Source organism: Chionomys nivalis, chromosome 2 (assembly GCF_950005125.1).
Source record: "Chionomys nivalis chromosome 2, mChiNiv1.1, whole genome shotgun sequence".
Taxonomy (NCBI): domain Eukaryota; kingdom Metazoa; phylum Chordata; class Mammalia; order Rodentia; family Cricetidae; genus Chionomys; species Chionomys nivalis.
In genome coordinates, this window is record NC_080087.1 from 15,512,037 (window position 1) to 15,535,516 (window position 23,480).

Genomic DNA, 23,480 nt, shown 5'->3' on the forward strand with positions numbered 1-23,480 from the left:
TTAAGACACTCTACAATTCTAGGCCTTTACATGTTAAACTTGATCATCATAAAGAGTATCGTGTCCAGAGGGTCCTAATCAAACAGCTGCTGCTAGGTCTCATGAGCCTACAAATGCATGTAGTGAAGCTTTCATCATTAGTTCTGAAAACATATTGAACATACCAGCCTTCTTTATTAATTGTTTGCTACACACTCATATTCTTGGTCTGTTTTCTGGTTTCAAAATGACATGGGACCAGAGTAGGCATTTCCGACTTAACTTGCCCAACAGTTTCTAAAGCAGCTAAAGTATGCTTGGTATAAGGAGGATGCCTGTATTTAAAGCAGAATGGGAGGAGTCTTCATCTGTCCATGTCAGTAAAGCCTCTTTGTGACTCAAGGATTCATTTGACAGTGACCTGTGTTTTCTATTCTCCAGGTGCAGACCTGTCAGGAAGCAACGTGTTTCATGTTGCAAACTTTTAAAAAAAAAAATGTAGATGACATCATCAGTTTGGCTATGCCACGTGTTGTTGGGTCTTAAGGTGTTCACTATTGAGATGACTGTCACGAGCAGAACTGAGAAAAGCGTACTCTGGAGATCAGAAATCAGGTTTCAATAGTGTTGTGGGGAGATCCCGCTGGGGGTTTTAATCAGCCTCGGAGTGTGAGAGCAGTTCTATTGGATGAAGCCCATTAGCACACCTGCCTAAACCTCCTAGGTGTGCACTCATTCCAATTGGAAGAGTGGTTTTGTATAACTAACCTATTTCTAGATAATTGCTCCCACCCACTGAGTAGTCACTGCCCCTGAGTGCTTACATAAACTGTTTCATTTGGTTTTCACAAATCCCCATGAGCTGGTTGTTGTTATTTCTGTTTAACTGTTGAGGTGTCCTCTGATCAGACACCTTAAGTGACAAGTTTGTGTCTGTAGCACGGGATGGAGTTGAGATTCGAACACAAATCTGTTTGCCTCTAATCCACATGCTTTAGTGGACTACATTAAGATTTAGATACAGTTTTACTTTTTCACCTATAAAATAACCTGGAAGACTTGTGGATACTCTGACATCTTATAATTGTTACACAAAGTTTATATCAAACATGTGAAATGTGGTTTTTAGATCACTGTAATTGCTACAATTGTTTATAAATAATAAATACCACAAAGATTTCATGAGTTCCATCATTTAAAAAATCTTCAGGACTTGTAAAATTTACTTTTTTCTTTTCTCCTGAAACTTAAGTTCCTAGTACATAATATGTTTAACTTGGTCATCTGTTGGTAGTTCTCACATCTGTGCTACAGCCTAAAAGTTGAAATAAATAAAAATTAATCAACATTTTTAGTGGAATAATTATTTATATAAACTAATTTTTAGTGAGATATTGTTCCAATTATTATAATATTACAACACATAACATAATATTAACATTTTATTAATAATTCATACATAATTTAGCAAGCAACTTGAACATATTACATACCTGCTCAATAGGCATAAGTTCAATGGATAAATATCTTTGTTGAGTGTAAGCTACTGAAAGACATAGATGCAACTTTTCCTCTCCAACTACAGAACACAACCTTGAATGAATGTTGTTTATTGCTAAGATAAAAGAATTCAAAACTAATTATAACTTATTGTTGGTCTTTATGTAAAAATTAAAAAAATTTTTTCACATAAATAAAATGCATTGAGTACTTTAAAAATATTGTATTAGCATGTATAATACTTATAATACTCAATTTCATTATGACATTTTCATACGTGTGTGATTGATTACATTCACTCATTACCCTATCTGTCCCCTTCCCTCTGTCACTTTCACTTGACCTTTTGGTTTCGTGTTGCACGAGGAAGGGTCCCTTTGTTTGTCCCAGCTGCCTGACTAGCTTACACCCGAAGTAATCACACAGAAACTGTATTAATTTAAACACGCCCTGGCCCATTAGCTCTAACTTCTTATTGGCTAACTCTTACATATTAGTTTAACCTATCTCCATTAATGTGTATCACCATGTGACTGTGGCTTACCGGCAAGATTCTAACCAGTGTCCGTCTCAGGCAGGAGAACCATGGCATCTGCCATTCTGCCCTTCTTTCCAGCATTCAGTTCTGTCTATTCTGTCTACCTAATTTCTGCTCTATCAAAAGGCCAAGGCAGTTTCTTTATTCAACCAATGGAAGCAACACATAAACAGAAGGACCTCCTACACCAGTTCCACTTCTACTTGTGTGTTTTTCTGGTTTGGAATTGGTAAACCACTGAGTTTAACTAGGGCTATTTGCAGGCACATGGATGAGAGTGATTACAGGAGGTTAGGCAACTTGCCAGTGCATACACCGCTCAAGAAACTCTCCCAATAACCATTAGTTGGCCATAGCTCCTCATGGAGAGGTAAAGGCTCTCTATAACAATTGGTAAATGGCTGTGAGACCTCAAAGAGAAGCTTGTCCATGTGAGCACCTTCCCTCTTCATGCTGGAAGATTGATGAGCCCAATCTTGTGCCTCTATTGTGCTGGGAATTCCAGCTATGGAGCTCAACCCTGTCCTGTCTAGAAGGCAACTCTCTGCAGTACTCTCTGCCTTCCTTGAACGCTTACATTCTCGGAGCTTTCTCTTAATAGGTTCTATTAATTACTTTTGAAATGTTGCCAGCCGTGTGCCAGCTATCATATGATGACTGGTCATGCTTACTTTTGATGGTCAGCAGACGACGCAAGTAGAGTCTTTATTTATTTTTGTTGAAAGAAAATAATTGAAAATATTTTAAAAGATTTATTCTTATATTTTAAGTTATGCTTTTTTTGTGGGGGTGAATTATATGTTTGTGTACAGGAGTTCAGGGATTTGCATAGGCCAGATAAGAGTGTCAGATCCCTTGAAACTGTAGTTACCGATGGTCGTGAACTGATTGATGTGGGTGCTGGGAACTGAACTCCTCTGAAATAGTAGAATGTGCTTTTACACCCTGAGAGACATCTCTCTACCTTTAAAATACTACTACTACTACTGCTAAACCTACAAAAGTGTCTTGTGACATTTTAATTAGGGTCTTAATCATTTTTAAAATATTTGATAATGTGGGATTTATTTATCAAGGCATACCAAATAAATAGTGTTTCTTCTTTTAACTCTTTTATCAAATAGTTTGTTTAGACTGCGTCCTTCACCAGGGTGGGCAATGGGGCACAAAGAAGACCGGGCCTTGGCCATTGAATTTAATAGTCTCTTGATCAACTCGGGGTACAGGTATACCCACAGAATGATGGTATAATATTGTGACCATTATGAGCAATGCTCTGTGGGGAACATGGAGTGCCTAGGATAAGTACAGGGCTTAGTGATGCAAGCCTCAGCTATTTGGGAGGCTGAGGTAGAAGGATCAAGGCTAGCATGGAATATAGAGTGAGTTTTAGAAAAACCTAGTAACTTAGTGAAGTTCTGTGTGGGGAGGGGAAGAAAGGGAAGAAGAGGAAGAAGAAGAAGAAGAAGAAGAAGAAGAAGAAGAAGAAGAAGAAGAAGAAGAAGAAGAAGAAGAAGAAGAAGAAGAAGAAGAAGAGAGAGAGAGAGAGAGAGAGAGAGAGAGAGAGAGAGAGAGAGAGAGAGAGAGAGACTGAGACTGACTGAACAAACAGGAAGTCTCGATTCAAGTTCAGACACAACTATTCTCATGAGCTAACTAAATTTCCTCATCTAAGAAGGGAGTAATAATAGTACTTTTAAAATAAGAAACTCTGATAATTATATAGAATGATACAGAAAAATTCCAGTAAGTTTGATACATAGCACATATTTAAGAAACAGAAAAAAGTAGGCCATTGTATTATGATAAAGAAGAGGCCAATTAGGACAGCTTTCAAAGGGCTGTATTATATATTATTAAACAATTTACACAGTTGGCCATCAATTCATTCTTCCCTGAGTAATGAATATATTTTACAATACAGGGTTTATGAGATTTTATTATGCATTAGGTCATGTCTTCAGCCTTATGGAAACCTGTCATAATCTAATTTTCATCCAACCCCAAGAAAGAAATACGAATTATGTAACTCCATCTCACAGATGGGTATTCTGAGGCCTCAAATCAGTTACTTACCCAAGATTTCATACAGTCAGCAAGTTGCCAAACTACATTTTCTTCTCTTTTAGCCTGGTTCAAAATATCCTCTTATTCTTCATTATTTTTGACTCTTTACCTAAAAGTGCTGCTGACTTCAAACTATCTTTAGCATATGATGCATTTTCTCAATCAATGGATGCTAAAAACGCATTGCCTTAATCAATAAAATATTCATAGGAGTCTCTTTCAGCATTATTATTTTACACATAAAAGCTTATTATAGAAAATAAATGAAAGTGATAAAAATAAATGATTGGTTATTACAGTTCCCATGGATAATCACTGCAGCCACATTTTTTTTTTCTGGGAATATAGTCAGACGACTACATTGATGTTTGGGTGGCTCTGCATAAAATTGTATACATGTCTTTACATATTTATTTTTATATTTTTATAAAATATATAAAATATATTATTTTTATATTATTTGTGTGTGGGGTGGTGGGTGGCCAATGTGTGTAGTTGATTGCAGAGGTCAGGGAGGGCTTCAGACTCCCTGGAGCTGGAGGTACAGGTGGTTGTGAATCCTCCCTACATGGGTGCTGGGAAATGAACTTGGGTCCTCTGAAAGAGCTGCAAGCATTCTAAATCACTGATCCATCTCTTTATGCTCTATGGTTATATTTTTCTTACATAAAATAACAGAATTATCATACACACATATTGTAAAGACACAATCTGACTATGTAGCCCAGACTATCCTTTAAATTGTAACCTTTTCATCTCAGTCCCCAGAGTGTTGGGTCTGCAGGTGTTCAAGTGTTACTAGTGATAAATAATTCTGTATGTAGTTCAACCCAGTGAGTGGGGGGGCGCATGGCTGTAATCCCAGAACTCAGAAGGTTGAGGCTGGGGCAGGTGGATCTCTGTGAGTTGGAGGCCAGCTGCTCTATAAGGCGAGTGTCAGGAACACTCAAGGGTACACAAAAAAGCCCTGTCTGGAAAAACCAAAACCCAACCAAATAGAAACCCAAATTTGTTTCAACCCATCTTTTAATTAGCAATATATTTGCAAAACTCTTTTCCTACTAGGTGTTGTAGTGCTGAGGATACTTCATGTCATGTGTCAAAGGCTCAGTTGTTACACAGTTACAATTATTACTGCTGGTCTCTCAAGTTGCTCTCCCGCACAGCTGCAATGGAAATCTTCTAGCCCCCTTCTTCCTCCAAAGCCGGCTTTCACTGCTTAATCTTCGATGGAATCGTATTGTTTTGTTTTATACTTATTTTAGTCATTTGACTTTTCCTTCACTCTTGTTTGTTATTTTCCTATTGGAGCGTGGTAAATGCATTGCAAATTTCTCTAGTTTGTGGCTTTTGATGTGAATAAATAAAAAATTAAGTGCTTAAAATGTCAGTCTTTTAATTGTGTTTCCTTTGTATTTTTATAAATAAATGCCTTATATGCATCAATATAGATGTGACAGTTTTTATATTAAAAAGTAATGTCATACTCCATCATGTATATAGTGTGTGACTATTTAAGACATGTGCATATCTGTGCCTAATTTTGGCTTTATTCACAGTAACTAAAAATTAGAACCAGTTTAGATATCTATCAGTAGATAAATGGATAAGGAAAGCTTGATTAATATACACAATGGAATTTTATTCAATTATAAGGAAAAATGAAACTATAGTATTTGTAGAAAACAATAAGTGCAGTTAAACCTGGGGAGAGAAAATGCTTGCCACAAAAATGTGATGACCCCAGTTCAAGCCTCAGAATATGTATGAATGTCCCAGGGGTGGTGGCATGTGCTTGTAATCCTTGTGCTGAAGAGGTAGAGACTGGGGGATCCCTGGGCCCAGGGAAAGCATTTAAAAAGCAAGTTATAATGGCATATTTACATGTAAAATGGCATATTTGCATAAACATACCCAAATGAAATCTATTACCTTGTTACCGAAAATTAAAAAATTCTAGGTAAAGGTTGCAAAAAAGGTGGTGTCTTCAGATTTGGGGGACCCATGTAGTGAGAGGTCAAGTCCATGGGATTGGATCTGTATTGGTGTCATTGGGCAGGGTAGGAAGTGGTCTGCTTCCAGGTCTTTAAGTGACTTCTGGGTCTTCAGAGGTCAGGTTCCCAGGTCCCCTTTTGTTTTTACTTGCTAGTCTTGTAGTCATGGAGTATCTTGTTTTTTAGGTAATCCACTACAAAGTAGGCAACATCCAAAGAAGGCTTCTCTTGGTATTGTAGCTGGGACTTTCCGAGGGGTTTGGTTGCATTTATGAGATATGATTATAGCAATAGTCAAATAATTCCATATCATCCACATGTCCATATTGATATTCACCAACAGCAAAATATGATGCTATCTCAAAAAAACCCAAACCCCCACATGCAACCAAGTGTGTAAGTCATGCGTATCATGTTTGTTACCTTGTAAATACTGATAATGTTTAAATAAAATGGGTTTATTTTATGAATTCAATTTTAAGACATCGATGTACTGAATTTGAGATAAAATGAATTAATAAGTTGTACTTATTATGAAATTTTTTCCATCATAATGTCAGTATCTTCTCCCTTTACATAAAGAGGGATTTTTTTCACTTAACTGAAGCTATATTTCTTTGCCATATTTTTCTTTTCTAGCTTTTGTTTCTGGCAGTCTGAATCCAGTTATGGCTACGGAAGGCAATGTAAGTACCAGTATGAGTTCCCCTCTGAACCCCAGGCTTTAGCTATTTCCAGCTTGATGAATGAGTAAAACAATAGACAAGTTGATGTTAAGTCCCTGTTTGTCCTCCATTTCATTAGCTTAAGTGGCATCAAATGACTCTATTGTCAGGTTTCAAGTCTTATGGCCTCTAAGTATTTAAAACCTCTGGCTATTCAGAGATCAAGGAATAGCAACAGGCCCTGAACAAAAATCCTCCTTGTGACTTGAGAAAAGACAGTCGCTATGATATTGTGAAACCTCTTGTCAACTCTTATGGGACAATGTCTATTAAAAATTGCATTGCACTTGTGGATTCCTTGAAAACATTAGAGCTGTGGGTTAGCCTGAAATGGGTGAGTATATCGAGCAAGTATATTATTGGTGTGGGTAAACTTACACACAGAAAAATGAGTAAGTTTATCATCGTGATGTGGTAGTGTAATAGGAGAGGATGTGGAGTGTCCAGGAGGTTGTGCATCCTTTGATGCATCGAATGACCTCTTGATAGATGCAGAAGTGATGTACAGAGACTGGATCCAAGTGAACTGTGTGTGGATTATAGATGTACACAATACCCAGTTTGCCTAGGTTCAAATCCAAATATCCTACAAACTGGGTATTGTGTACATCTATAATCCCAGCACTCATTAGGTGGGGGCAGGAGGATAAGAAACTTAAGTTAAATAGTGAATTCCAGGTGAGCCTGGACTCTGCCTTAAAAAAAAAAAAGAATTATCAGAAGAAGGGAGCATTAACTTGGTAACCAAACTGAGCATGTGAGTGTGGTTTCCTGATGCAAATTAGACAGCAGGTGTCAGGGCAAGTTGACATGGAGATAGGAGTTCCCGGGACAGCTCTTGGAAGGTGCATCTCCCTAAAAGGCAGGGCATCTGGTAAATCCTCTCTTTGGGCTTCTGAGCCCTTCATTTCCCAGGCATACAACAGTGAGCATACTTTAAATCTGATCTAATTTTAAATGATAGGAAAAGCTTGCTGGCCATAAGAAATAGCGCAAACTTTAACAGACAGGGCAGAAAACCAAAAATGAAAACACAGAGTATAGTCAAGGTACATACGGTCAAGTTTGTAGAGACACTGTTTAAAATGAAGGCCAGAGAGAGGCCGTCACTTGGGTGTAAGGATGGCGGTTTTTAATGTCAGAGATGTGAGCTGTTGCAGTGGAGGTAACAAGACAAGAAGGAAAGTAAGTAGAATTCTATTGGGAGGGAGGGTTTCTGCTGGAAGCCGAGAGAGCATGAGACGTACAGGGTAGAAACGCGTATCATAGGTGTGTAGAGGAACAATCAGGAGTCAGTGTGTGTGTGTGTCTATGTGCACATTTGTGTAGCTACACACACACCGGTGGGTCAGAGGACAACTTGAGGACATCAGTTCTTGCCTTTCATTTGTGGATTCTGGGGATAGAATACAGATCACCAGACCTTGTTGCAAGTATATTTACCAGCTGTTCCATCTATCAGCACTTAAATACTCTTCTACTCTTGAATGTATTTATTCATTTGTGTGTGTATGTGTGCACATGTGCACATGCACACTGAAACACTACTAAGGAGTGCGTGTGGAAGCCAGAAGATAGCTTGTTTGAGTTCGTTCTCTCCTTTGACCATGTGGGTCCAGGAGATTAGTGGTTAGGCTTACTGGCAACTGCCTGTAGTTGCCGAACCATCCTTCCAGTCCTTGAAGTTCAAAAAAATTATAAAAATGTGTGTACTTATAGGCATATGTGTATTGTTATATGGATAGAGAAATAGAAAACAGAATGAAACAATAGCGGTGTTGCTAGGTCCTCGAATGATAACATGACCCTTGTATTACTTCAATTTTTGCACTGAAAGGATATAATTTTCCAACTGGGAGAAATTAATTTTACGTGTGGACAGAAATGGAAAGCTAAGGTAATATAAGCCCATCTAACACTGAAATATTCGTGGAAGTCTAGAAAGAAGAAAAATAAAGATTACATGTTCTCTCTCATACATGAGCTTGCCTATGAGGTTTGTATGTATTTGTGGGTGTAAGTGTGGAGTGGATATGGGCTCTGAGACCAGAAATGAAATGAAAAGTGAAAAGGTATTGAAGTGGGGAGGGTGATAAGACACATGGGACATGAAAGCAGAAAGGAAGTTAGGTGAGAGAGGAAGAGTTCAAAGTAGGGAGGGGATGGGGAAGAGAGGGTAGACAGGAATGGCAACAAGAAACAAGTTTTGTTTGAAAATGCCATAATGAAACTTAATCGTGTATGCTAATTAAAAAAATAAAAACATTCATTTAATATGCATCCAGAATCTATTATCTGTTGGTGTTTGTCTTAGATAAGAACTAGAAATTTAACTGACTTCAGATAATATGATGGTTTGAATAAAAATGATCCGTATAGGTTTACAGAGAGCGGCATTATTTGAAAGGATTAGGACATGTGGCCTTGCTGTATTGAAGTGGCCTTTTTGGAGGAAGTGTGTCACTGGAGGTGGGCTTTGAGGTTTCAGAATCTCAAGCCCAGGCCCAGTGGCTCTCGCTCTCTTCCTGCTGCCTGCCAACCCAGATTTAGAACTCTCCGCTCCTTCTCCAGCACCATGTCTGCGTGCATGCTGCCATGCTTCCTGCTGGGATGATAATGGACTAAACCTCTGAGCTGTCAGCCAGCTCCAATGAAATATTTTTCTTTATAAGAGTTGCCATGGTCATGGTGCCTCTCCACAGCAACAGAAACCCTAAGTAAGACAGATCAATTAAGATGTTTACATCTTTAGAAAATAGGATTAGAAGAAAATGTGTGATGGGATTAACAGAGGTCTACTGGGTCATCTGTGTGACCCCTGACCTGGAGCGATCATCACTATGGCATGTGTCATACTTCCCTTGGTCCTGGACACCAGTGAATTCCACTTTTTAGTGGAAACTGACTATTTATGGAATTTCTCATTCTTTGAGCCCCCTTGTGCTACAGCCCAACTCAGCCCAGCTTCCTCTCTGGTTCTATTTTCCTCTCATTTCTCTCAGTGCCACAGGCACTGGGGAGCTCTATTAGCACTGCTCTTAAGCATTTTTCCCAGCAGCCTTGGCTTTTACCCTCCTTTATTCATTCAGAAAATTCGCTCAATTTTCCGCTGTCATTTGTTCCCAAAGTCAAAGGCGGCAGAGGCGACCTATTTTTGTCTCACTCATCTCACAAGGTTTATTTGATATGTTTGACCTAATCAGATCCCGGATTACTCTTCATTTCCCCTAAACTAATGTTTGCTGAGCATTCACGGGCTGAACACTCTGCCCGGGGCGGGAGTGCAAAGATGAACAACTCACCATCTCCTGGAGAAAAAGAAGACAGGTGCTCCTAGCCAGACAGTTCATCACTGGGACTTATACAATAAACGGTGCCCACAACTTAAAACTAGATTTAAGTGTTTGAAATTTAGTTATGTGTGTTACTCACTTTGGCTAAGCTGGGTTGTTTGTAACCTGACAGTATTCTGTTTCTTCTTCTGAACAAAAGAGTGGAATTTTAAAGCAAAAGCTGGGGTTAGAACCTGGAATAATAAACTCACCAAGTTCTAAGACTTCCCTCTTGGTGCCACTCCTTCTGTAGAGTGACCCTTGCTCTCCCTTCTTCTGATTGGGCTTTCCCCAGGGCCCCTCTTCCTCTCAGTCTACCAGTCACCTAAATACCAGAGTAGGTTTTCTTTTTTCTTTTTCTTCCCAATAATCTTTTTATTGATTGTTTGGTACTTTTCCATAATGCTCCCCGAACACATTCCCTTCCCAGTCTTTCCAGCTTCACCCCTCTTCCCTTGTGACATCCACCAAAGAAAAACAGGAGAAAATAAAAATTAAAAGAAAATACAAAGTTCAATTTGTGTTACCCATATACTCACTGGAGTATGATCAAACTCTCAGTGGCCAGCCCCTGAAAGAAAACTGAGGTCTTCCCTATCCCCTGCCCCTCCCCTGAAGCCATCAACTACATAGAGCTACACTTCAGAACCCCATCACAATTTTTAAGGTCCTCTTCAATGGCTTCCTTCCTAGACTGTTTCCTTTTGGGGATATGGAGGAGGTAGTGGTGGCTTATGCTGTCACCTGAGGCCATACTGATGTCTATGACCCCTACTGCTGCTAAGGGCCATGACGGTGTCCATGGTTCTTGCTGCAACCAAGGGCCATATTGATGTCTTTGGTCTGTACTTGATGCGGCGTAATAACCAGGCTAATATGAAATAGTAAACTTTAATGAAGAAAATAGCTTACAACACCAGGGATCCAGCGATGAAACCAGAAGTACAAAAGGGACCTGCGGGGCTCACGCCTGCCAGATTTATACGTAAACATTAGCCCGAGGCGAACACGCCCCCTTGGGCTGGGCTTCACATACATGTACTGATACCAAAGACCGTTCTGGGGTCCATGACTGATACCGGAGGTCATGTGGATGTCCGTGGTCCATACTGCCACCAGAGACCAAGTGGAACTCCATGATCCATGTTGTTACTGACTGTAGAGGGGCAAGGGAGCTTCTTTGGCAGTGGTATGGTGACTTCAGACTCACCGTGGAGAATGAGAGACAGAGTGGATTATCTTAAATGCAGTTCTCATGGTGCCTCCTACTAGTGTACACTTGACTGGTGGTGACCCATTGGACTTCCTGTAAGCCTGACAGTTTAGAACACGATTTACAAGGCCCCGTGATATGTCTTTGCCACTTACAGTGGACGTCTGTCACTCTGTGTTGATGCTCACTGGATCAGCCACGCCTATACTGTTGTTGTTTATCCTGTTAGGCCTGGTCTTTCTTTTTCCAAGCATTTGATGTGAGCTCACAGGCTGTCTTCCTTGATGGCATTCTTCTGGTGAATTCACCTCCATCTTTCTGCTGTGTCCTATTTGAATATTCTCCTGAAGACCTCGTTATCCTTGATTCATTGTAAATCCCCTGTTTCTTTCCATCTCTTGCTCTTTGCCCCCTCTGTGTGTGTAAGGGTGTGTGTGTATGAGTGATTGTGTATGTGTGTGTATGTATTTGTGAGTGTATGTGTGTGAATGTGTATGTGCACACACACACACACACATGTGCCTGTGCAGGCCAGAGGCTAAGATCAGTTGTCTTCCTCAATTGCACTATGTCTTCCTTTTTGAGACAGGATCTCTCATTGGAGACTCCTGATTTGGCTGGAGTGTCTAGTAAGCCCCAGAAGACCCTCCTATCTCCACCTCCCTTACCACACCTGACTTTCTTACATGGGTTCTGGGTATCAAACTCAGGTCCCTGTGCTTGTGTAGTGAGCACTTCATCAGCCGAGGCATTTTCCCATCTCTAATCATCTCCTTTTCATGTTAGACCAGCTATCTGAGAGCATCTTTGACAATGAGTATCTGGTCATAGGCAATGAATAATTCCCTAATAAGTAATTATTGAATAACGAAGAGCTGCAGTTTTAGATAGTTATCTGAGAAAAATAATTAAGGAGATGGGTCAATGCTTCTTGGGAGATGTTTGACATGTTTAAGAATCCATATATGTATTCCTTGGCATCAGTGCAGCATCAATCAACCAACCAACTAACCAACCAACAAATTGATCTGCATATATTATTCTTCAAGACTTAATTAGAAATTCTCTGGTCTTAGGTAATTTTAGTGGCATTTTTTTAATGTGCTAATGGAGAAAAGTCACACTCAGGTTCCTAGGGAATGGGCAGGCCCGATGCCTTTGCTGCTGCTTTACCTCAGACTCCAAAACAGTCTTGCTTTTGGAGCTGGTTGTCATGGAGAAGAAACACTAACATTAACTCAGTTCAAAGCTGTATGACTGTGTTTTTTTAAAGAATTATTAACTATCTTTCCTTCACTGAAGACTGCCAGAAGACAAAATGTCAGGTACTGTCGTGGTGGTGTTCCTTTGGTCCAGCGGTCATTGTATCTGACTCTGCGGTTGTGTTCCTTGATGCTGTCTGGACCGAGTGGTCTGGTGCGTGGGGAGCTCATCTCTTCTGCTACTTCCTGTGTTGACTTCATGGAAGGCTCTGTATTGGCCCGCGACGCATAAAGCATTTATTGCCTAGTTCTTACGTGATTATGACAGTCACTGTCTTAGACCCCTGTCTTTGAGAAGCCTATGTTACCTTTCCTTTCTCTGGGCTGTGAAATGAGCCCAGGGATGTGGTCATAGCTATGGTGAAGCGAGAAGCTTAGTTCTCATGTCAGATCACGTGAAAGGATGTGAAACCAAATTGGCAGTTTCGTGTTGTAGGTGACATCAGCACAAACCCAGACTGAAGCGATGGAGCCAGCACTGCTCTCTATGAGTCTGATACACAGACCAGGCCCTGGAGACTACGTCGCACATCTGCTCCCACAGGGCCTTAGTTAGGAAGACTCCATGGGCCACTAGAGATAGGTTAATGGGCAGGGTGGGAGGTGCTTGCTACTTACCGCTAGAAAACATCTGTTCCTTTGGCATCTGTCACAGGAGACCATCTCGGGTCCCAAATTCTCAGTACTTAGATGGGACAGTTGAGATGTGCTGAAAAGGGCACTGTGATTTTTGAGGAAAAATATGTTAGGTACAGCTGGAGGTGTGCCTAGAGCAAGCCCATTTTATATTCAAAAGAGAACTGAGGCCACTCTCTAGGTGGGCTGAAGTTTAGTGCCAGTTAATCTCAGGGGAGTTTTTACCCTACAAATGTACCAATTTCAGAGCAATAATTGCACTGGGGTAGCTTTTAGATTGCTTAGCATCACCAATCTCCTTTTCCAGTGGAAACATTTTGCAGTCCAGAGGAATCCAGCAGCAGGAGACCTTCCAGATGTTTGTCAGCTCACCCTTCTTACTACAACTATCACAAGAAGCAAAAATAGATATGCGACATAATGTTTTGATTGCTTTGTGCCAGACGTTAGGCTAGGTACTAGACTTTGAGCGTAATATGTCTACAAGAACACTGGTTCTGCCTTGAAGTCTTGGGCAGAGGCTCAGGCTGACTGCCGGGAGCCAATTATGAGGTGAAGTACTTTTAGTAGGGCCGTCATGGTTACTCAGGCTGTCCAGGTCTACGCTGTAGGTGGGGAGGTTGAGTGTGACGTACTGTTAGTTTCAGATAGAACAAAATGAGGCTTTGACAAAGGCAGCAGTAGTAGACTTGCATACAGATGGGAGGCTCAGCAGACCCTGGGAGGCAACCTGGCCAGGGCAGTGAGTAAGCACACGTGTGGGATGGAAGAAAGGCCGCAGAGGTGACTCACAGTTCTGGTTGAATCTTGGGTGGGCAGACTTACTATAACACACATCCTTGTGAGCCACACGGAGTGATAAACCTTTACATCATGATACCAATTTCAGAGGCCTCGGTAGCACATACCGACAAGATTGGAGACTTAAGCAAAGTAGCACACAGATGAACAAAAGACCTGGCCTGACCCACTAGTTCTAAGTGATCTGTGAGTTAGGCACAGAGGTGAGGTTCCTCATCTGTGAAACAGAGAGCAGAATAGGACATGCCAACAAGGATCTTGGGAGGTCGGATATAGCAACCATTCCAATGACGATAAAGAAAGAACACCGAACGAAGTTAAGATACGCACAAGAGCTTATTAACCGCCTTCTGAAGCCAGGGAAGTCTTCACGTAGAAGTGGTGCTTGACAGGGTCTCAAAGGATTAGCTTAACCAGGTGAGGCAGTGGAAGGAAAGGCATTTACAGAGCTGAGTTGTTAAAGTGCTTGAGATTCTTCAGGATATAGAAACAATTAAGGTTTTAGGACAGAAAGGAGGTATTTGGTGGTATGACCAGAAAAGTCACTAGGTTGGCGTTTCAATTGTAATTTAAAGATAGATTACTATAAATGAAATCTGTGACTTCCATCCAAGCACGTGGCTCTGAGTTCTCACTCAGCAACACTCTAGTTTCCTTCCGTAAAATATCAACGGTAGACAAGAGAAACAGAAAGACAAGGAGTTACTGTTAGAACCAAAGACTGGTTAATCAGCTCTGAAAATCAAACTCGAAAGGTAGTAGGTATTACTAAAGCCAAGGGCCTGATGAGTACCTGGGTGGTGATCTGAAAAGGGCTTATGTTCTGTGGCAGGTTCAAAAGGGACGAAAAACAGTCAGTAAGTGTGGGGCAAGTGGGGTTCACTCACTGGCGACAGTGGCAAACAGTGGCTCCCTCTGTATGGAAAGGGCTGTGGAAGGAGAAAAAAAAAAAGAGACCACATTTGGCCATCTTAGGGAGGAAGGAAATGCTCAAAACCAGGAACCAAAGAGGTTGGTCAACTGGATGAGTAGCTGGGTATGCAAGATTCCTAACCAGTATTTCAAGTGATTGTAGGGCTAGCTTTCATTAAGGAGAGGCAATCTGAAGTCACCTGGGAGGAAGGAGAGAGATGCAGACAGGAAGGAGGAGAAAGGGGAGGGGAATTTTACAAACATACATTTTTTTTAATGGATAATATGTGTATATCCTTTCTCTGCCACATTTTCATGCTAAAGTCCCAATCCAGTTCAAGATGGGATGGTGTTAAGAGATGTGTTGAAAGATTATAGGTCCTGAGGGTGGTGGCCTCATGAATGACAGTTGTGCCCTTATTAGCCCCTCTCTGAGAAAGATGAATTTCTTATTGGCCATGTGAGGATATATTAAAATCATGGTTGTCTGCAAGTCAGGAAGAAGTCATCATCGTTGTTAGCAACTGGACCTTACCTATCCCAGGTTCTAGAACCAAGATAACATTTTGTTTTATTTTTTTAAGTCAACCAGTCTGTGGTTTTCTGTTATAACAGTCTATGCTGAGTAAAGAAAAATTTCAAAACACATTTAAAATAATGCCAAGAAAGATAAGATCTGCAGTAAAAATAGGAGATATAATTTTGAATTAAGAATTCTTTCTTTCTTTTTTCCTTTTTGGATTTCTGAGACAGGGTTTCTCTGTGTAGCCTTGGCTTTCTTGGAATTTACTCTGTAGACCAGGCTGGCCTCAAACTCAGAGATCTGCCTGCCTCTGCCTCCCAAGTGCTGGGATTAAAGGTGTGTGCCACCACCACCCAGTGAGTTAGGAATTTTAAACTCTAATGAACAAATCAAGGATGGGGTACTAAGAATATTTTTTAAAGTTTTGTAGTCTTTCAAAATGTTGATCCAAATGGAAAAGTAAATGAATCTTGAAATTATTTAGTAATATTAAAAAAGAAGATAGAATTCCTGAAATAGAAAGCTTAATATATGAGATAAAAATCAATATTGAACTGTGTGTGTGTGTATGTGTGTGTTTTGTGTGTGCATGCGTGTGGAAGCCACCCTTGAGCATTCGACCTTACAAATTATCCAGGATCTTCCACTGGCCTGGAGCTCACCAAGTAGGCCTGCCTCATTATCAACAAGGCTCAGATACCTTTCTGTCTCCCTCTCCACAGGGCTGAGATTATAGGCACATGCTACCCATGCCAGAGTTTTACATGGGTGGTGGGAATCAAGCTGAGGGCCCCATGCTTAGTAAATACTTTTCATAGACTGAGTTCTTTCCTCAGCCAAGCATCAGACGCCACCAAACCCGACAATTGGAGTTTCACTCCTGGAACCCACATGGTGAAGAAGAAAACTGACTCCTGCAAGCTGTCCTCGTTTACACACACACACACACACACACACACACACACACACACACACACAATAAACATAATAAGAAGTTTAAAAAATTGTACGTTTCATTATAAATGGGCACCAAAAGCACTTTGAAAATAGCTAAACACTTGAAGAGACACCTGTCCTGTCACCATGCAATTCCAGTTCAGATTGATGCCAAGCCCAGAGTAACATGTATGTACACCAACAATGTTTATTTACACAGAGTTGTTAACTGCCTATTTATAGCTGATAGCACAAACTGTCAAAGCATAAACACTCATTATTAAACAATTGGATAAAGAAATCACAGAACATTTTTAATTGTCACACTGTAAATGAGTTATAGCTACATACATCAACATGGAAAAAGCATTAAAGAGAAGTAAGGGGAAATGTCCACACTAGTGCCATTGTGGAACTATCACAGTCACTAATATGTAACGTGAAAACATGCTCATGTTAGAGTAAGCTGGGGCGACAGAGAGAGAAATGGATTGGGGAGGAACTTGGAAAGACTGCAGTATTTATATTTTATTTTCTTCAAAATGGTTCAAAATAAGAAAAGGATAAAGAATAATATGACATTCAATACTTCAGGATATGGTGTAGCCAAAGCACCCTGCACTGTCCTGCCAATCTGCTGTCATCATCTGTGAGCATCATCCCCCAGCACAATGAGTTTAGCTAGAAAGCTTGCCTTGAGAGAAACCAGGTGGTTTTATCCATCATGGCCTTGAGCTTGCCTGGTACTGTCCTGTCTCCTCTTTCCAGTCTTCATCAATGTTGTATGTGTCCTTCCTTAGTTCCCACTCATCCCGGAACCTGCTGGAATGTGTCTCGTAGCTCCAAACAGTATTAGGACTATGTAGCCAAGATTTCCGTGCTGGTCTAAATCTGAAAAGTCCCACACAGACTTGTGTGCTTGAACACATGGTCCCCATCTGGTCACAGTTTGGTGAGGTTGTAGAATTCTTAAGGCCCAAGACCTACCCACTCTCAGTAGACTGCTAGGGGTTAACCCCGAGGGTGATGGGCTGCTTCCTGTTGCAGATCTTTGTTTCCTGGCCTGAAGTGACAGTCTTAAGCTCCTGTTGCCTAAGACTTAACTGTTGCACTGTATGTTCTCTATCATGATGTATTTCCTGAAACTGTGTGAACCCAAATAACCCCTCCCGGTTAAGTTCCTCTTATCAGATAGTGTGTCACGGTGGTGAGAAAAATAATAACACAGAAAAACCCCAACAAACCTTCCCCTTTAAAGCAACAGAATTTGGTGGCTTGGACCAACGTTTCTCTGGAGTTCCTCCCTCCTTTTCATGATACTCTTTTCTTGAGTTTGACCCTGGGTATTCCCATTCGGTTTTCTTCAGGGGGACCTTTTCATTGCTTTATCATTTATGTACTGGTCTTTCTCTGGGTTCTTTTTGGTTTTTTTGAGACAGGGTTTCACTGTAGCTTTTTGGAGTTTATCCTGAACTAGCTCTTGTAGACCAGGCTGACCTCAAACTCACAGAGATCCACCTGCCTCTGTCTCCCGAGTGCTGGGATTAAAGGCGTGCGCCACTGCCGCTTAGCTTCTCTGAGTTCTTATCTAACGTTAAGTCCTTTAGCAGTCTATAGCTTTTCCAAGAAATCATACCTAAGCTCAAACTCCCACTATCCGTCTCCATTGTTCACTACCAGAGAGAGATTTTCATCCATATTTTGCTATTGCATGATGTCTAAGTAGTTAGCGTTCTGAAAAAGCTAAGCACAGTTTTAAGTGTATTATCACAGGTAAGTTTTTGTTGATCAAGTGCCTTACAATTTCTTCTAAAACGTTGAGTTTAGTTTTCCAACAATATAGAAAAATACTTGTGGAAATGTCAAGTATTTGTGCAGAACCCCAAACTCTAAGGTTTTGGTCGCTTAGTTAGTAAGTAATGGTACTTTATATTGTAGAACAGGTAAGGAATATACCACCCAAACTGGCAGATGCTGAAAGCCAGTGTGCCTGCAAATGAAGAACCATGTGCCCACTTCCTTGCTTAGCTTTAACTGCCAACTTAATACAATCTGTAATTATCTGGGAAGACAGTCTCAATCAGGGATTGTCTACTTAGGGCTGATCTGGAGCATGTCTGTGGGGGATTGCCTTCAGTAAAGTGATGTGGAAAAACTCAGCCCACCATGGGCAGCACCGTTCTCTATGCTGGGTTCCTGATCTGTAGAAGAGTGTGTTGAGCACAAGGAAGCAAGTGAGCATGTCTGCACTTATTTCTTTCTACTCTTGGATGTAGATGTGATGTGACCAACTGCTTTATGCTCCTGCAACTGCGACCTCCTCCACGGTGATGGCTTACACTTGAATTACAAGTTCAAATACACCCCTCTCCCTGAAGCTCCTTTTGACCATGTTGTTTTTACCACAACAGCAGACATGAAACTAGAATATCAACATATCACTATATATTTTTTTTGCTAAAGACCAAGATCACTGAACATGCATGTGTGTGTATGCATGTATATGTGCATAGATGTGTAGCTAAAGGTCAGAGGTCAACCTCAGGTAGTATTCCTCCGGAAGAATACACCTTGTTATTTGTGTCATGCATTGGCCTGAAACTCGCTGAGTAGGCTTAACCTGGCTGCTTAGCAAGCTCCAGATATCTGCCTGTTTCTGCTTCCCTATAGCTGACATTATAAATACACCACCATACCTGGCTCTTTAACCTGGTTTCTGGGCATCTAACTGAGGTCCTTATGCTTGTACGGCAAGCACTTTATTGACTGAGACTTCTGCTTGGCCCTCAAATGAAACATTTGAGCCATCTTCCCAAAGCCAAAGTATACTTTTATTCAATAAAAACTACCTATGTATTTCCAATGAGAATCTCTCTGCCACCCCCACCCCCCAATTTTAGATCTATTCTAGAGAAAATTTAGAGTTTTAAAGTAAGTGGTCAGTTTTCTCTATAACATTCAAACAGGAAAAAAATAAGTTGGGAGGAATATGTTATTTAACTCTAAATGTCCGTGACGGTCGGAATCGTCCCATAAAACACTCAAGCGGCTGTTCATGTTTTCACCTACTCGGTGAGAAAGCCACATGAAGGTCTTGAAACTGACTAGTTCATGGGTTCCACTTCCTGTTGTGAGGAGGAAAATGTTTCTTAGACTCAGTAATCTTCTCAGAGGTTGTTTTTATTCCTTCTTGTAGAGCAGTTGGGGTTTCAAACGCACATCTATCAAGTGAAACCAAAACCCTTGGTAATTTGTTATTTCTCTAATGTGCAGCCTGCTCTGGCTAGGGGAAAACACTTGAATAGCCAGTTTGCTTTGTGGGGGGACTATCAGGGCAGGCTTGAATCACAAGGAGCTTGCTGGGAGGGATGGAACACTTTGCTGGGTGGAGGCTGATAGGATTCCTAACTTTCAACCCAGGCTAGGCGCAAGAATCCAGCTGGTCTTTGGAGAAATAAAGACACATTTTGACTTGGGGATTTATTTACCTGGAAGCCACTGTAGGCTTGATGGATTGATGGCAGAGACGAAAAGCTAGCAGTGTCACAGAGTGGAGGGGTTTAACAAGTTGCCAGTGGAGAGGCTCAGTTCTCTGTTCCATGGCTGAGGAGCCAAGGAATGAAAGTTGCTTCTGCCTTTCCCTTCTAGGACTGCATAGCTGATCCCGGGGCATTGGCTCCCATTTTGGCTTTTTTAAGAGCTGTTGTTGTTTGAAATGATGCAGTTTCATCTTGTTTACCTGGGGCTCCAGCCTTCTAGGAATAAGCTTGGACACCTCTGCTTTCTTCCCTCCCTGGTCCTCAGTTACAGCATTGCTCTTTGGTACCCTAGATTTCCCAAAGCTTACTATAAAACCTTTACTCTCTTTATCTTTAGCCCTAGCTCTCAATTTGACATGTATTACATAGCCAGTAGGTGCTAATTGAGTTTACTGATCTCGGGATTTTGGCATACAAAGAAAAGAAAGAAAGCCCAGAGGCCAAGGAGCAGCTGGGATCTTAGGCCAAGGAGCTGGCAGTGTGGAAAATATTTGGGAAATGGAGGGAGATGAGCTCCTTAATATGATAATACGTTTAGACTTAACTAGCGTGTCATGATTGACACAAATTGAGTTTGCTTAAACATTATCCTCAAAGAGATCAATCAATGATCCAAGGACAGAAAGGTTGATCATAAAATGAAATGCCAGGCCAGGATTTCATTGGTTTTGTATCCCTGAAGAAACACAATTTAACCTTCACTCTATCCTCCCCGCTGAGGGAAACACAGTCATGCTTACTCTACAATGGGGAGTTTTAATCATTGACTGTTTGCTTATCTTTGCATATCTCACGATGCACTGATATGTGATTATTCACAGAAACATGATTTTTTTCTCCCAAATAAATCTTGGCAGATCTCCTTGAGTCTTACGGGATTAGAATTCATACACACACACACGTATATATCCGCATATGTGCACACATGCACACACACATATTGCTCTATAGTCCATTCTGCCCTTAGTCAAGCGAGAATCCTCCTGTCTCAGCTTCCTGAGGATTTTCGGTAACTCTCTTGATTTTGCAAATTAAGAGGTAGGTCTAGAGTGATTTTCTTAGGTAATATAGCTCCTTGTTATTTCTGAACCTGTGGCTTTAAAAATTCTATCCTGCTGTAGATCATATTCTCTGACCAAACATACAGCAGAATTACATATGCATCAGTAGTTAGAGATGTGGACCACTAGCGAGCTGCATCTAGAGTACCATAGAATTCATGAGATTACCTACCCGCTTTTAGGGCTACTTTCATTGCATGTTCAAATGTTAAAGTCTCTGCTTGCTAACAATAAATGAAAATGATCTAAACCTTAGATGCTGTAGAGAAAAATAAAAATTTTAAAGCTAAAGTTCTCTGTAATATTTACAGCAGAGAGAGACAGATAGGAGAAAAAGAGAGAGACAGAGAAAGAGAGAGAGAGAGAAAAAGAGAGAGAGAAAAAAAGAGAGAGAAAAAGAGAGAGAGAAAGAGAGAGAGAGAGAAGAGAGAGGAGAGAAAACAGAGAGAGACATTTGTAAGCATATTTTTTCTTTGAGTTTTCCAGTTTTGTCTGGGAATCTGATTTTACATGACGGTGAAAATATGTTGTGAAAAATGTGTGTATTTTATATATATCATTATGTCTGATTTGAATATTTATTGTCTATAAAACATGAAAAATATTCAGAGATAAAGATAGAATGAGATATGTAAATTTGACTGCAAATAAGAAATTCCCCATCAGGAGGCTTAGAATCCCTGAGGTCACACAAGAAGAGATAAAGAATTTCTTTTCCCAGGCTAGTTTCGTGGTGTAGCTAGAACCCTCCATGAAATTAGTCTAATGTGAGCATTTAACAGCTCGAGATAGAAACAATTATTTAGAAATCAAGAGAGAAAAGAAATATTGTTTCTTCTTTCACAAAAATGTGTAGGTAAAATAATTCATGATTTTTTAAAACTTCATCAAGCACGGTGCCATGCCCTCACTAACCCAAGTAGTAGCGAGAGTTGCTTGTGGGAGGAAACAGGAAGCTTGACAGATAAATGCCCTGTTACCTTTTTCCAGGTTCACTCAATGCACATCGATTCTAATTAGCACATTCTGTGCCTCAGCTCGTAGCTCCCCTTGAGCTCTGCTTGGAGAGTTTCTTTCTTTCTTTTCTTTCTTTCTTTTTTTTTTAGAATCCACCCCGCTCATAAACACTGCCACCCCCTCCCTCCTTCTCTCTTTACAAATGTTACAACACAATCAGAAATTGCCTCTTTTCTTTCCTTCCTGCATCTCCAGCAGGTTCCCTTGCGACAGAAGCCGAGGAAGAAAACTCAAGGTAATTAGATCCCTTTTGTTCCTTTATCCCTTTCTCCTGCCTGTGAGTGTGAATTTTTAATTTTTTCTTCCTTTCTACTGGATGCCTTCTTCAGGGGGGTGGGTGATCAGAGTCTTGTCTGTTTGAATTTAATATCAGGAGATGGACGGCAGATTAAAATTTTGGCTGCTTTGGGATTGATTTTAAGAAAGAATGACATGCTGTTCATTTGGACCGGTCCCTCCTGCTTTGTCCTCAGAGCTTAGAGAAGCTGGCAGAGCCAGGAAGTCCCTGGTGTTCTAGGTGGGCTTTAACCCTTCTGTGTCTGTTGCATAACTGCTGCTGTTACTATGAGAAGGACCCGTGTGTCTGCCACAATGTGCCGGCCAGCCCGGAGAGTCTACCGTTTTCAACTTACTCTTTTTGACTAAGGTTTTCCGACCCATGCTTGCATAGAAGTCTCACGGCTTCTTTGCCTGGGTATTCTAGGCACCAAATGAATGTTTAAAAATAGAACAGATACATGGGAGTTTTTCTTTCTTTCTTTCTTTCTTTCTTTCTTTCTTTCTTTCTTTCTTTCTTCCTTCCTTCCTTCCTTCCTTCCTTCCTTCCTTCCTTCCTTCCTTCCTTTCTTCTTTTACACTTACTTTGCATGAATGTAAACACCCAACTATTGCTGTGCAAACAACTAACCATTGCCTTTTGTTTTGTCCCCTGAGTTCGGGGACAAACACTTACCTCTTCGTATCACTGTTGCAGGTTTTTTCACCATGAGTCGGAGGAGGATATCGTGTAAAGATCTGGGCCACGCTGACTGCCAGGGTTGGCTGTACAAGAAAAAGGAAAAGGGAACTTTTCTAAGCAACAAATGGAAAAAGTTCTGGGTGGTGCTGAAGGCCTCCTCGCTGTACTGGTACAGCAACCAAATGGTGAGTGGTCCCTCCTCCTGCCCCAGCCTCTTTACCAGAGTGGCCTCTAGAGCACAGAGCAGGCGATCCTCCTGGGGAAGTTGATCCTGATCTCCGGGAGTTGAAGCAGAGCAAACCAGCAGATTTGATTGAGGGCTCATTTCTGCTCCAGGAACTATGTAGGTTAGCGAGCTGTGCTGCTCGGAGAAGCAGCCATCTGGCTTTACTATTCTGATTGGAGAGGAAGAAAAGGGGCCCCAATTATATCCTTGCTTAAGGAAGAAGCCGTTTGGGTTCTTCTGATGTCATTTATTCTGTGAGAT

General features: G+C 40.9%; 1 protein-coding gene across 2 annotated transcripts in view; it reads left to right on the top strand.

Annotated features, from left to right (window-relative positions):
- Ipcef1 (interaction protein for cytohesin exchange factors 1) overlaps positions 1–23,480 on the top strand; it is a 115,774-nt gene that overhangs the window by 20,859 nt on the left and 71,435 nt on the right. The window contains exons 2-4 of one of the 2 annotated variants that reach the window (XM_057761641.1): positions 6,718–6,764; positions 22,231–22,270; positions 23,009–23,178. In XM_057761641.1, the coding sequence (XP_057617624.1) occupies positions 6,747–6,764; positions 22,231–22,270; positions 23,009–23,178 (228 nt within the window). In that variant the 5' untranslated portion in view covers positions 6,718–6,746. Of the gene's footprint in view, positions 1–6,717; positions 6,765–22,230; positions 22,271–22,629; positions 22,730–23,008; positions 23,179–23,480 lie in introns of those variants that run through there. The other variant, XM_057761642.1, reaches the window with a different exon arrangement.